This window comes from Mizuhopecten yessoensis, unplaced genomic scaffold (genome assembly GCF_002113885.1).
Source record: "Mizuhopecten yessoensis strain PY_sf001 unplaced genomic scaffold, ASM211388v2 scaffold2159, whole genome shotgun sequence".
Classification (NCBI taxonomy): domain Eukaryota; kingdom Metazoa; phylum Mollusca; class Bivalvia; order Pectinida; family Pectinidae; genus Mizuhopecten; species Mizuhopecten yessoensis.
The window spans coordinates 408,918-424,543 of record NW_018404407.1 but is presented as its reverse complement, the minus strand read 5'-3'; the positions used below and the strand labels follow the sequence as shown (position 1 = coordinate 424,543).

The 15,626-nt window shown below is 34.1% G+C and overlaps 1 protein-coding gene across 16 annotated transcripts in view; it reads right to left on the bottom strand.

Moving 5' to 3' along the window:
* Positions 1–8,901: 8,901 nt before the first annotated feature.
* LOC110445277 (C-Jun-amino-terminal kinase-interacting protein 3-like) overlaps positions 8,902–15,626 on the bottom strand; it is a 103,165-nt gene continuing 96,440 nt past the window's right edge. For all 16 annotated transcript variants that reach the window (XM_021489800.1, XM_021489807.1, XM_021489804.1 and 13 more), the window contains one exon: positions 8,902–15,534. In XM_021489800.1, the coding sequence (XP_021345475.1) occupies positions 15,431–15,534 (104 nt within the window). In that variant the 3' untranslated portion in view covers positions 8,902–15,430. The remainder of the gene's footprint in view (positions 15,535–15,626) is intronic.

Here is a 15,626-nt window from a genome sequence, read left to right as displayed (position 1 = left end):
AACAAACATAGTAGTCCTTGATCCCAGCATATGCTACTAACTAAATATCAACATCCTGAGCCTTTTGGTTATTCAGAACAAGTTGTTGAAATATTTTAAACATATTTGCTCCTTGTGACCTTGAATATGATTCAAGGTCATACATTTAAACAAACTTGGTAGCCCTTGATCCTAGTATGCTACTGACTAAATATCATCACCCAGGGCATTTTGGTTATTCAGAAGAAGTTGTTTAAAGTTTTTAACATATTTGACCCCTGTGACCTTGAATATGGGTGAAGGTCATTCATTTGAACAAACTTTGTAGCCCTTCATCTCAGCTAGCTACTGGCCAAATATCATCACCCTGGGCAGTTTGGTTATTGAGAAGAAGTTGTTTCAAGTTTTTAACATATTTGACCCCTGTGACCTTGAATATGGGTAAAGGTCATTCATTTGAACAAACTTTGTAGCCCTTCATCTCAGCATGCTACTGGCCAAATATCATCACCCTAGGCATTTTGGTTATTCAGAAGAAGTTATTTAAAGGTTTTTTTAAGACAATTGACCCCTGTGACCTTGAATATAATTGAAGGTCATTCATTTGAACAAACTTTGTAGCCCTTCACCCTAGCATGCTACTGACCAAATATCATCTCCCTGGGCAGTTTGGTTATTGAGAAGAAGTTGTTTAAATTTTTTAACATATTTGACCCCTGTGACCTTGAAAATAGATGAAGGTCATTTATTTGAACAACCTTGGTAGCCCTTCATCCCAGTTTGCTTCTGGCCAAATATCATCACCCTAGGCCTTTCGGTTATTAAGAAGTCGTTTAAGGTAAAATATTGACGCCGGACGACGGACGGACGACGGACGGACGACGGACGGACGGACGGACGGACGACGGACGGACGGACGACGGACGACGGACGGACGGACGGACGCCGCACCACGGCATAAGCTCACTTGGCACGAAGTGCCAAGTGAGCTTAAAACAGTAAAATAATATATAAATATTCAGATAAATATAAAAACAGTAAAATAAATATAAATACAGTATAGTAAACCTGAAAACGATAGGATATCTCAATGAACAGTAAAATTGACCAATAGTTAGGAATATAAACATAACAAGAGTACCACAGGGCGGAACAATATACGCCCGTCGAATGCCATATAGTGTTATGTACTTTCTTACATTGAAATAAGATCTGCATCATTCTAAGAGTGGTAAGCTGACATGCTATAAAAAATGTAGGAGAAAATCTCCGGACAAAAAATCAAATACTGAAATGAACAAAGGGCAATAACTTTTGCAAAAAATTTTCGAATCAAAATTCATTTCAAGAAAACACAACAACATATCATGATTATTTAGCCTACTAAGTTTCAAATAAATCCATCAAAAAATGTAGGAGGAGATTGCCGGACAAAAAATCGAATATTGAAATGAACAAAGGGCAATAACCTTTGGAAAAATTGTCGAATCAAAATTCTTTTATGGGAGACACAACTTCATATCATGATTATAATGTATACCAAGTTTCAAAGAGATCGGTCGAAAAATGTAGGAGGAGATTGCCGGACAAACAAAAGTTTACGCCGGACGGACGGACAGACAAACCCATACCATAATATTCCCGTCAAATTTGACGGGCGTATAAAAAGGATAAAAAATATACTTATTAACAGTTAACTAAACAAATGAACAGTAAAATAAACAAAAAATGATAAAATAAACCTAAAAACAGTAAAATAAACCAATGAAAAGTTACACAAATCGCAGAAAAATCGAATAAAATGCGTTAAAATACTGTTTAATAAAATCAAGGAATAGAAAACTAAACTGAAAAACTATAAAAGAATTACAGTAAAATAACAAATATCAACAAAAACAAACGAATTGAAAAATTAATCGAAGGAAATTAAATTAAACCAAAAATTTGAATAGACCAAAAGCTTCCGGTCAAACAAATCACATAACAGTGAAATGGGTCAAAGTATATAAAAATCAGTAAAATTAATACGAGTTAAAGAATAGTATAACGAGTATATAACCAGTAAAAAAAGGTTAAAAACCCTGTAAAACGAGTTTAAGAACAAAAGTGAACCAAAATCAACTAAAAGTATCAAAGAACAGGGAAAAAAAACCCAAAGAACAGTTAAACACCTCAACAACGATCAGTTACAGAAATGTAAAGGAAAAGTGATTTAAATCAGCGTGCACTTTTTAGAAACAGATGGTAGAATGATAAACGAGTGTGTTCGCTTGTTATAAATCTCAGCAACGATCTGGAGACAGGTATACAGATTTCGTAACAATAACAAGTCACAAAGGAAACGATTGATCACCTGTGGGATTAAGTCTTCCTTAAACTAACTGGATCTGTCGGAAACAACACAGCCTCACAATTAATCTTCTCTAGGGACATCAAACTGAGGTATCGGTCTGACGTCACCACTCTCTACCTGGATCTACCTGATATCAATATACTCGAGGGACATGACGTCACCACTCTCTACCTGGATCTATCTACTATCAATATACTCGAGGGACATGACGTCACCACTCTCTACCTGGATCTACCTACTATCAATATACTCGAGGGACATGACGTCACCACTCTCTACCTGGATCTACCTGATATCAATATACGGTAAAGGATCTAAGAAAATCTCACAACAAAAGTAACATTTTTTTAGAAAAAAAAGTATATTGAAATATCTTTACACAAGACGGATGCGTTTATTAAGGTCATTTGCCATCCTATTCGGTACATGACGCTGATGATGCTGATAATTTAAAATGTTGTTTTGTTTAATCAAATAATGGAAATTTTGCTGATTTAGACGATAATAAATAAATATATATATATTTCGTATTTTGCAATCCTTGATGCGGCAGACCGTGTGTTTGAATGCTCGGCGTTGTCGAAAGCCATGCAAACTGCAAGTTTATTTCAAATGTTTCATATCCTTTGAAGTCGCCCTTGTTCCGACTTTAGATGGATATAGACTGATCTTCTGTTGATATGTTGTATCCATATGTTATTGTATTTTCATGATAAAATTGTGTTATTGGTAATATTTAATAAGATATTCTGAACAATTGATATACTTTTGAAATTTTTGTCCATAATTTACTATTTTTATTTTATTTAGTTTCATTCTGCGTTTACAAAAAATAAAGACATATCTTTACACGAATTAGATCATTTTTATAGCTGCAATAACATTATCTTGATTTGCTCACTTCTTTTATTTACTTCCTTAAAATGGCATATAATCCTAAATAAATACCACTGCCATATATTGTTGACACTGCTCTACAGGAAAGTGGTTAAATATATATATAGATGCTTTCTACGATATTACAATGAACGGTGTTTATTACCAATAATGAACCTTTCTTACCGGTTGTAACAGAGATAACATTCACGTTGTTCTGTAGGAATATGTTTTTAATGATATTTGTTTGTTTAGGAAACCTTGCCGTATTCAAGATACTCAAAGACGCGTCCCGTCAACTTCTTTCATCAAATTCCATTAGCAGGGCTCTTTTTTCAACATATAGATTGCTATGGTTGATACGTTTTAAACCATGTAGTAGTGTAGACTAAATTTTCAAATCGGTTTATGTCCTTATTCACGCGAATCAAAAGAAGCCCCGCTAACATGTTGCATCTTTGTCAGTGTAATAGGTAATCTAGGTGATCGTCCAGTGACGATCTTGAAAATGTCCAATAAATAATTTAAACGACAAATGAAGATAATTATGCATTCTCAGATTCAGCTTTTTTTTCCAAAATGATTAAAAATACCCAGTCACCAGATTTTATTGTTGTACACGTAATTCATCGTCATCCTGTATATCTATCACCAGATTTTATTGTTGTACACGTAAATCATTTTGTCATCCTGTATATCTATCACCAGATTTTATTGTTGTACACGTAATTCATTTTGTCATCCTGTATATCTATCACCAGATTTTATTGTTGTACACGTAATTCATTTTCATCCTGTATATCTATCACCAGATTTTATTGTTGTACACGTAATTCATTTTGTCATCCTGTATATCTATCACCAGATTTTATTGTTGTACACGTAATTCATTGTCATCCTGTATATCTATCACCAGATTTTATTGTTGTACACGTAATTCATTGTCATCCTGTATATCTATCACCAGATTTTATTGTTGTACACGTAATTCATTGTCATCCTGTATATCTATCACCAGATTTTATTGTTGTACACGTAATTCATTGTCATCCTGTATATCTATCACCAGATTTTATTGTTGTACACGTAATTCATTGTCATCCTGTATATCTATCACCAGATTTTATTGTTGTACACGTAATTCATTGTCATCCTGTATATCTATCACCAGATTTTATTGTTGTACACGTAATTCATTGTCATCCTGTATATCTATCACCAGATTTTATTGTTGTACACGTAATTCATTGTCATCCTGTATATCTATCACCAGATTTTATTGTTGTACACGTAATTCATTGTCATCCTGTATATCTATCACCAGATTTTATTGTTGTACACGTAATTCATTGTCATCCTGTATATCTATCACCAGATTTTATTGTTGTACACGTAATTCATTGTCATCCTGTATATCTATCACCAGATTTTATTGTTGTACACGTAATTCATTGTCATCCTGTATATCTATCACCAGATTTTATTGTTGTACACGTAATTCATTGTCATCCTGTATATCTATCACCAGATTTTATTGTTGTACACGTAATTCATTGTCATCCTGTATATCTATCACCAGATTTTATTGTTGTACACGTAATTCATTGTCATCCTGTATATCTATCACCAGATTTTATTGTTGTACACGTAATTCATTGTCATCCTGTATATCTATCACCAGATTTTATTGTTGTACACGTAATTCATTGTCATCCTGTATATCTATCACCAGATTTTATTGTTGTACACGTAATTCATTGTCATCCTGTATATCTATCACCAGATTTTATTGTTGTACACGTAATTCATTGTCATCCTGTATATCTATCACCAGATTTTATTGTTGTACACGTAATTCATTGTCATCCTGTATATCTATCACCAGATTTTATTGTTGTACACGTAATTCATTGTCATCCTGTATATCTATCACCAGATTTTATTGTTGTACACGTAATTCATTGTCATCCTGTATATCTATCACCAGATTTTATTGTTGTACACGTAATTCATTGTCATCCTGTATATCTATCACCAGATTTTATTGTTGTACACGTAATTCATTGTCATCCTGTATATCTATCACCAGATTTTATTGTTGTACACGTAATTCATTGTCATCCTGTATATCTATCACCAGATTTTATTGTTGTACACGTAATTCATTGTCATCCTGTATATCTATCACCAGATTTTATTGTTGTACACGTAATTCATTGTCATCCTGTATATCTATCACCAGATTTTATTGTTGTACACGTAATTCATTGTCATCCTGTATATCTATCACCAGATTTTATTGTTGTACACGTAATTCATTGTCATCCTGTATATCTATCACCAGATTTTATTGTTGTACACGTAATTCATTGTCATCCTGTATATCTATCACCAGATTTTATTGTTGTACACGTAATTCATTGTCATCCTGTATATCTATCACCAGATTTTATTGTTGTACACGTAATTCATTGTCATCCTGTATATCTATCACCAGATTTTATTGTTGTACACGTAATTCATTGTCATCCTGTATATCTATCACCAGATTTTATTGTTGTACACGTAATTCATTGTCATCCTGTATATCTATCACCAGATTTTATTGTTGTACACGTAATTCATTGTCATCCTGTATATCTATCACCAGATTTTATTGTTGTACACGTAATTCATTGTCATCCTGTATATCTATCACCAGATTTTATTGTTGTACACGTAATTCATTGTCATCCTGTATATCTATCACCAGATTTTATTGTTGTACACGTAATTCATTGTCATCCTGTATATCTATCACCAGATTTTATTGTTGTACACGTAATTCATTGTCATCCTGTATATCTATCACCAGATTTTATTGTTGTACACGTAATTCATTGTCATCCTGTATATCTATCACCAGATTTTATTGTTGTACACGTAATTCATTGTCATCCTGTATATCTATCACCAGATTTTATTGTTGTACACGTAATTCATTGTCATCCTGTATATCTATCACCAGATTTTATTGTTGTACACGTAATTCATTGTCATCCTGTATATCTATCACCAGATTTTATTGTTGTACACGTAATTCATTGTCATCCTGTATATCTATCACCAGATTTTATTGTTGTACACGTAATTCATTGTCATCCTGTATATCTATCACCAGATTTTATTGTTGTACACGTAATTCATTGTCATCCTGTATATCTATCACCAGATTTTATTGTTGTACACGTAATTCATTGTCATCCTGTATATCTATCACCAGATTTTATTGTTGTACACGTAATTCATTGTCATCCTGTATATCTATCACCAGATTTTATTGTTGTACACGTAATTCATTGTCATCCTGTATATCTATCACCAGATTTTATTGTTGTACACGTAATTCATTGTCATCCTGTATATCTATCACCAGATTTTATTGTTGTACACGTAATTCATTGTCATCCTGTATATCTATCACCAGATTTTATTGTTGTACACGTAATTCATTGTCATCCTGTATATCTATCACCAGATTTTATTGTTGTACACGTAATTCATTGTCATCCTGTATATCTATCACCAGATTTTATTGTTGTACACGTAATTCATTGTCATCCTGTATATCTATCACCAGATTTTATTGTTGTACACGTAATTCATTGTCATCCTGTATATCTATCACCAGATTTTATTGTTGTACACGTAATTCATTGTCATCCTGTATATCTATCACCAGATTTTATTGTTGTACACGTAATTCATTGTCATCCTGTATATCTATCACCAGATTTTATTGTTGTACACGTAATTCATTGTCATCCTGTATATCTATCACCAGATTTTATTGTTGTACACGTAATTCATTGTCATCCTGTATATCTATCACCAGATTTTATTGTTGTACACGTAATTCATTGTCATCCTGTATATCTATCACCAGATTTTATTGTTGTACACGTAATTCATTGTCATCCTGTATATCTATCACCAGATTTTATTGTTGTACACGTAATTCATTGTCATCCTGTATATCTATCACCAGATTTTATTGTTGTACACGTAATTCATTGTCATCCTGTATATCTATCACCAGATTTTATTGTTGTACACGTAATTCATTGTCATCCTGTATATCTATCACCAGATTTTATTGTTGTACACGTAATTCATTGTCATCCTGTATATCTATCACCAGATTTTATTGTTGTACACGTAATTCATTGTCATCCTGTATATCTATCACCAGATTTTATTGTTGTACACGTAATTCATTGTCATCCTGTATATCTATCACCAGATTTTATTGTTGTACACGTAATTCATTGTCATCCTGTATATCTATCACCAGATTTTATTGTTGTACACGTAATTCATTGTCATCCTGTATATCTATCACCAGATTTTATTGTTGTACACGTAATTCATTGTCATCCTGTATATCTATCACCAGATTTTATTGTTGTACACGTAATTCATTGTCATCCTGTATATCTATCACCAGATTTTATTGTTGTACACGTAATTCATTGTCATCCTGTATATCTATCACCAGATTTTATTGTTGTACACGTAATTCATTGTCATCCTGTATATCTATCACCAGATTTTATTGTTGTACACGTAATTCATTGTCATCCTGTATATCTATCACCAGATTTTATTGTTGTACACGTTATTCATTTTGTCATCCTGTATATCTATCACCAGATTTTATTGTTGTACATGTAATTCATTTTGTCATCCTGTATATCTATCACCAGATTATATTGTTGTACACGTAATTCATTAGTCATCCTGTATATCTATCACCAGATTTTAGTGTTGTACACGTAATTCATTGTCATCCTGTATATCTATCACCATATTATATTGTTGTACACGTAATTCATTAGTCATCCTGTATATCTATTACCATCCTGTATATCTATCACCAGATTTTATTGTTGTACACGTAATTCATTAGTCATCCTGTATATCTATTACCAGATTTTATTGTTGTACACGTAATTCATTGTCATCCTGTATATCTATCACCAGATTTTATTGTTGTACACGTAATTCATTGTCATCCTGTTTATCTATCACCAGATTTTATTGTAGTACACGTAATTTACTGTCATCCTGTATATCTATCACCAGATTTTATTGTTGTACACGTAATTCATTGTCATCCTGTATATCTATCCCCAGATTTTATTGTTGTACACGTAATTCATTTTGTCATCCTGTATATCTATCACCAGATTTTATTGTTACAATCACCTGTATGTGACTGTATTGTTACAATCACCTGTGTGTGACTGTATTGTTACAATCACCTGTGTGTGACTGTATTGTTACAATCACCTGTATGTGACTGTATTGTTACAATCACCTGTGTGTGACTTTCGTTTATCTGTCAAGATACAAGGTGGTAGACTGCTGCTAGATTTCTGGTTTTCAATAATACGTCGATGACAATCTTGTTGTATGCAACAGCTTACCTTGAAGGTCTTTCATGCTTCTTAACATTTCAGGTCAAACTCTTCTGCTCTATCTAAATGTTTATACTTCTATGCACGTTCTCTACGATATATACGAGGCTACACTGCCTTGTTACTGATGCGTTGGACTGTTATTTGGAGTAAGAGGTGCGAGAAAAAGATTTATAAACAATTACTAGTAGGTGAATTTTCTGTTGCTTTTACAAATAACAACAAACTTGCAAATTAAAATTTCCATTGCCTTTTATTTGATTTATTGTACATTTTAAAGTGGCGCATAACATTTAAGGCAACCTTGCTTCCTTACACAGCAAACACTAGGATACGCAGTCAACCTTATCCTTGTAAATACCTTTATAACAAACCTTGACCCAGATTAGGTGTAATTCTATAATCGTTCCCTTTACATATCTTACTATGGTTTTATTAATAAGATGAGATTCAGGTTCATCATTCCAGGCCCCCAATTCACCTTACAGACAATCTGATTGGTAGATATATTAACCAATCACAACCCACCAATGATAACAAAATGTGGTTGAAGGTTTTACTCCTGATTTGAGATCAAATAATCTTACTGTATGAGACATTACCGAACCAGATTGTTGGGTGAATTAGGAGTTGGAGAAATATCTTAATAAGAATATATACATTCTATATTCAAGTTCCCTGATTACATTGGAAATATTTGAAAGAAAAAAAGGTTTTTATTTTTTTATCTAAATATACATATAATCTCCCAGTCATACAAGGGATTTGGGCTGTAAATGTGGCTACAAGGATGTAAAGACTTTGCTGAGTTAAAGACATAAATAACATTAGCAAGCAGGATATCATACACTTGGAACATGAGAGTAATCTTTACATATATATATATCTCAATCGTAACAGCCGTGATAATGAGATGTGAATATTTTGATGATGAGCGTGATACTATACTGTATTACTTTCCAGCTATATATACATGTATTAAATGTACATGGATCTTTGTGATTATTTCATCGTCAAGGTAATTTTCATTCATTCGTTTCTCACCAGGATGAAAGTCTTTGTTTTAAAATAATGAACACATCTCTTCAAAGTCATGAATCTATCATTAATTCATGGCATTTAAATATCTTAATACAACATATTGAATCTTCATTCGACATAACAGAATCCTAGATTCATAAGAAATTACATGCGGGCATCTTAAACACACAGTGGTAACTGGCACTGTGTTCATTGGGGAAAAAAGAAATTGATTTGAACTATGGCATTATGTCAAATACTAAGTACAAACAATATTCAACATATACAAAAATTTAAAACATAATACAAAACAATATCATAGGGATCGATAAAATAACAAGATAAATAACATTAAAAACTTGGATGGTCACATATAAAACGTAGCAGGGAAAAAATATGCTTCTTGGGACAAACTCAAACTGCTCAGGGCTAAACGGATAACCTTTGATTTCCACCCTCTCAGTCAAAAATAAACAAACACATAACAAGCGATTTCCACTCCCTCACTCAAAATAAAACAAAATGGATGACCAGCGATATCCACTTAATCACTGGTTAAAAATTTAAAAAACCCACAGGCATCGGAGAGCAAATCCCATTTGTTCTGGAAAATGCAAACCAGCACCAATTTATTCAGGATGTGGTGTTTAGAGACTTTTTATAATGAAATAATTAATACGGGTTCCTGATGACTTCTGTCAGAGCCGTGTGGCTTGATCCTTGTTCCTGTTGTCGAAGCCCTAATTTAACAGGTTACACAACGTTGTTTCCTTTCTGACTTCCTGTCTGTCATGCAATCTGTCAATATCGGGGAGATAAATACCTTCATCATTACAAGACAACAACAGGGGCTTGTCCTTTCCAGTCTGCGATAACAATTTCTGGGAACCTAGCCTTATAAGATACGCCTATAAATAAATTTCCTTCAAAATTCAGAAAAAAGTCAGTCTATGGTGGTAAACATACAAACCATGGATAGGCAAATAATAATGGGTCTTTTACACCTTCAAAAATAATGTTTAACTTCTAATTTAATTTCCCGATTGTGTTATCACTGATTGCTGGACAGAGAGAAATTGTGTGTGACTATGTGACTTTCCCAATCATTTATTGTTTAGTGTAGCATAAGTTGAGGTTTTCAAGAATTTCTACAGAAATAAGGAAATTATGCATTTTAAATAGTTTGTACCAAGACATCAGATTGTTAAAAAGCACTCCAAACCCACATTTTAGATGGATATACCAATCACTTAGCCCCATGTCCTCCAATATTTGGTCCTAATTAATGTATGTCAGATTACTAATGTCGGTCACAGAGGTATGTTATTATTTTGTAGGGTAAGAAAAGTGCCAGTCCATTTTCTGTCACCAAATGTGATAGAACTCATACAAAACCTGCTCCTAAGTGCCCAAACTGTGTGCGAGTCGTAACAAAACCTGCCATTAAGTGTCCAAATTAAATAGGAGACATGGATGATTCAACTGACCATGGCTCAATAGATTTCAGCCAAGATTGACAAACACATATTTGACCTTCCCTAGCTCCGCCTCTGGCTGTCACTGCCACAAGTTTCGTGTGAAGATATGAAGTGATAATTTGATAACCCTCTCGACAAAGTTAGGATTTTTCTGTCTCTGATAATACTGGTATAGCCTTGAGATTGAAAAGAAGTTATTGATTATCGTCTAGAAATAAATTATAGTTAAAGAAGAACTCTGGAAATAAACATTTTATGTTTAAAGTTAGCATATGTAAAATAGTACTTACAAATTTCTAAATTCTCCAGTTTTCTTTTGAAATAAGTCTGTTTTGCTACGCGTTCAATAAAAAGAAAAGAAATTCCATTTAACACAAATTACAGGTTTTTTTTTGGGAGCACCAACTTCAAAGGTAGGAGATCAAGATGGCTGACCTTGTGACCTCTAACCCTAAATTTCTATGACCTCTTAACCTTAGTCTCATTATTCCCACTTTAAATGAAGGTTTACAAATATATTTTAACAGATTTATGATTTCAACTTTAATCTCTGTTATTCTAATTACTGATTTTGTTAAAACAAGAACAAGCCCCCTAAACACTGTTTCCATTGTAAGTGTAAAAGCTTTACACAAACAGAACAAATTCCCTATTTATCTAATTTTACCCTTTCACCCCTATGTAGCTTTAGTAGACTCTACCATACATTGATCTGGATGAGTCCATTATGGTCTACAGCGGTGAAAGGGTTAAAGACTTTGTTAATTTGACTCCATTTATGTAAGGACAGAAACCTAATTGTTTATCAGATTGGTGGAATTAATGGACCAAGCTCTGTGGTAATCTTGTCGCTCTATAACTTTGTTGGGTTCCACCTTGTCTGAGGCTGGTCTCACACTTTTGTTGAACACTAAATGAGGATTTGATGTTTTCTGTTGAAGTCTGGAATAACTACTTCACTATTGTGACATCTAGAGACCTACAATCCTTCAGGAAATGAAAAACCATAATGACCGCCCAGAGAAAATGGCAACATGTTGACAATTCCTGAACTGTACGTGTTTGCAATGGTTAAACCTACTTTATCTAGCCACAGGTTCCCTCTCCCCTCACCCACACAAACCTACTTTATCTAGCCACAAGTTCCCTCTCCCTTCACCCACATGAACTTCTTTATAGCATTTCAATCTACTGTGTGTCGGTCTGACAGATTAGACCTCAAACAAACAGGAAATGAAAACTGTGCTGAGGATGACATTTACAGAAAGAAAAATTAAATCTAATGATTTTCTGAAATGCTACAAGAAATTTGAGATCTACAACAGTTCAAAGTAGTAACAAAAAAAGCAGCAAAATTTTTATTCTGGGAAAATGAAGCTTTAGGTTATTCCAAGTTATCAGAGTCGGACCAGATTAAATGTGAATTACTTGTAACACTTTTTCACAAGAATACTTTCATACAAACAAACTGAAGGCTGGAACCACGTTAACTATACAATGGCCTACCCTTATACAACCATTCCTCAGTCGACAGAGCATCAGCCCATACAGTACACAAACATAAAACAAAATTAAAATGGGTAAAATCTGGGAAAACTAACAACATTCCCTATGAAAGGATAACAAAGAGTAAAATAATTTTAAAAATAATGAGCTTAAATTAAAATTCTACAACTTTTTATTCTATCTACTCCTACACACATCAGTGTAGTACAATACTTGATACTAAATAGGATTAATTTTTTTATTTTATTTTTATTCAAAACTCCCAATAAGAATACATAGAGTATTTATCGTATTTAATATGTATAAACTGTATCCAACCCATTAAGAAATTGTACTTTGGAAATACTTTTCAATATGAACTTTTTTTTCATAAATATGACGTGTTAATAAGCTGTTTTTGTCGTAGATCAAATAAAATATAAACAGCAGTTTTTTTTATTGCATCTTTACTTATGCAAACAATAACACTTTAACAGATTCATGTGTGTAGTCAGCCAAACACAGCCAAGTTCATCCAATCAGCTATTAGCTATATGTATGTTCACCCAATCAGCTACTAGCCAGGTCTGTACAGCCAATCAGCTACTAGCCAGGTCTGTACAGCCGATCAGCTACTAGCCAGGTCTGTACAGCAGATCAGCTACTAGCCAGGTCTGTACAGCCGATCAGCTACTAGCCAGGTCTGTACAGCAGATCAGCTACTAGCCAGGTCTGTACAGCCGATCAGCTACTAGCCAGGTCTGTACAGCCGATCAGCTACTAGCCAGGTCTGTACAGCCGAACAGCTACTAGCCAGGTCTGTACAGCAGATCAGCTACTAGCCAGGTCTGTACAGCAGATCAGCTACTAGCCAGGTCTGTACAGCAGATCAGCTACTAGCCAGGTCTGTACAGCCAATCAGCTACTAGCCAGGTCTGTACAGCCAATCAGCTACTAGCCAGGTCTGTACAGCTAACCATTCATTAAATCACAGTGCGGTAGTGTTTGAGCCGTGTGTAAGTAGCGCTGACTGACCACTGATTACTGTAGGTTAATCCTTGTCTCTCCAAGTGACCCTGACTGCAGCAGCGATTAACTACAAGCTTATCTGCCTTCATCCTTAAAAGCAATTTGGTGTATATTAGGAATTACACAAATCACTGGGCCGGAGGATACCTCGTGATGCCCGTCATCAACAGAGGATTCACACCACCCACCATGACGTTACAGCTAGTTGGTGACTATTTGGCTGTATGATGGGTGAACAAGTGACAGAATACAAGCTTTCATTAGCAAGCTATCTCCAAACATTATCCCTCCCTGTATTTTCTTCTTAAATATGGTAATTATTTCCAGAATGTCAGTCAATGGAACATCTATTCGTAATCAGGGAAACACTAAAAAATTCTCTTGGTGTTTAAATAAGAAATATCTTACAAAGAAAACCCAATTATGTCTTATCAAACTAAATTAGATGTAAACAATAATGACATTTGAAAAACGTATTCGAAATAAGGTTCACAAAATAAACCTAGATTAACAAAGTCTTAAGGTTTTTGTGAGGATACTTGACAAATGTTAAAGTCCCTGGTCCCAAAATGTCAAAACAGGGAACAGGTCAGGTGTGACACAAAGAATTTACTCATAGAAATGTGATTTAATCACATTTGTTTTACTGCTACTTCAAGTAACATTTCACTGAAAGTTATATTGTTACTATCAGTAACAAGGAATATTTCAGAATAACATTTCACTGAAAGTTACACTGTTACTATCAGTAACAAGGAATATTTCAGAATAACATTTCACTGAAAGTTACATTGTTACTATCAGTAACAAAGAATATTTCAGAATAACATTTCATTGAAAGTTATATTGTTACTAACAGTAACAAGGAATATTTCAGAATAACATTTCACTGAAAGTTACACTGTTACTATCAGTAACAAGGAATATTTCAGAATAACATTTCACTGTAAGCAACATGTTCACTGTGTTGTTTCTATGATAATACGGTGTATCATGTTGATTTGTTTTTCTGATGTCAAATGTGTTAGCCAGACACAGATTTTAAAACGTTATGATCATGAAAGGATCGCGATACGTAAAGCTGTGTAGTACTGGTAAAACTGATCTGCAGTTTGTCTGCTACAAAAGTTGGACTCTCATTCAACTATGAAATATCATATTACTAGGTAACAAGACTGTTACATTCCTTGGATACAGAACCATGAAGACAGTCCCGCAGGTTTGATCAGGATGGCGAGAAATATTCCACGATGTCGTGAGATTTAATGAAATCTATTCCATCAGTTGCCATGGTGATTGTTCATATATTTACACATTATCAACACTCGGAGTCTAAATATTATCAAGGCAACTTCTGACAGCATTAGAAGCTGTTCCTAAACTGTGTTGATTGGTGATTGTGTAAGTGCAAAGGTCACGGTCTACCTTCTTCTTTGTCATGACAATGACATAATCACAAACAATTATTTAACCTCTGTTGTCATGGTGACTGATAACATTGTTGTTGTCACCAAGAATGATGTCCTGACTGTTGCAGGAGACCGACAACACTGTTGCCATGGAGACAGGAGACATCACTGTTGTCAAGGAGATTAAACGGTGACCTCACTGTTCAAGGAGACTGATGACATCACTGATGCAATACTGTTGCCATAGAGACTGTGACATCATAGTTGCAATGGAGACTTATGACATCACCTTGTTGCTATGGAGACTGACGTCATCACTTGGTGTCATGGAGACTGATGGCATCACTCTGTACTTGTTACCTCCCACACTATAAGATGGCTCCTGTCTCCTTTACTGAGCGAGACCTTCTTTTCCTCGTCAATAAACTCCTCATCATCACCATCGCCTGAGGAAGGAAAGTGAATATAAACACCCTTACAATGCTGTGTGACCAACTCTGTTATGGAAATACTTCATCATAACGAAATAAATATCTCA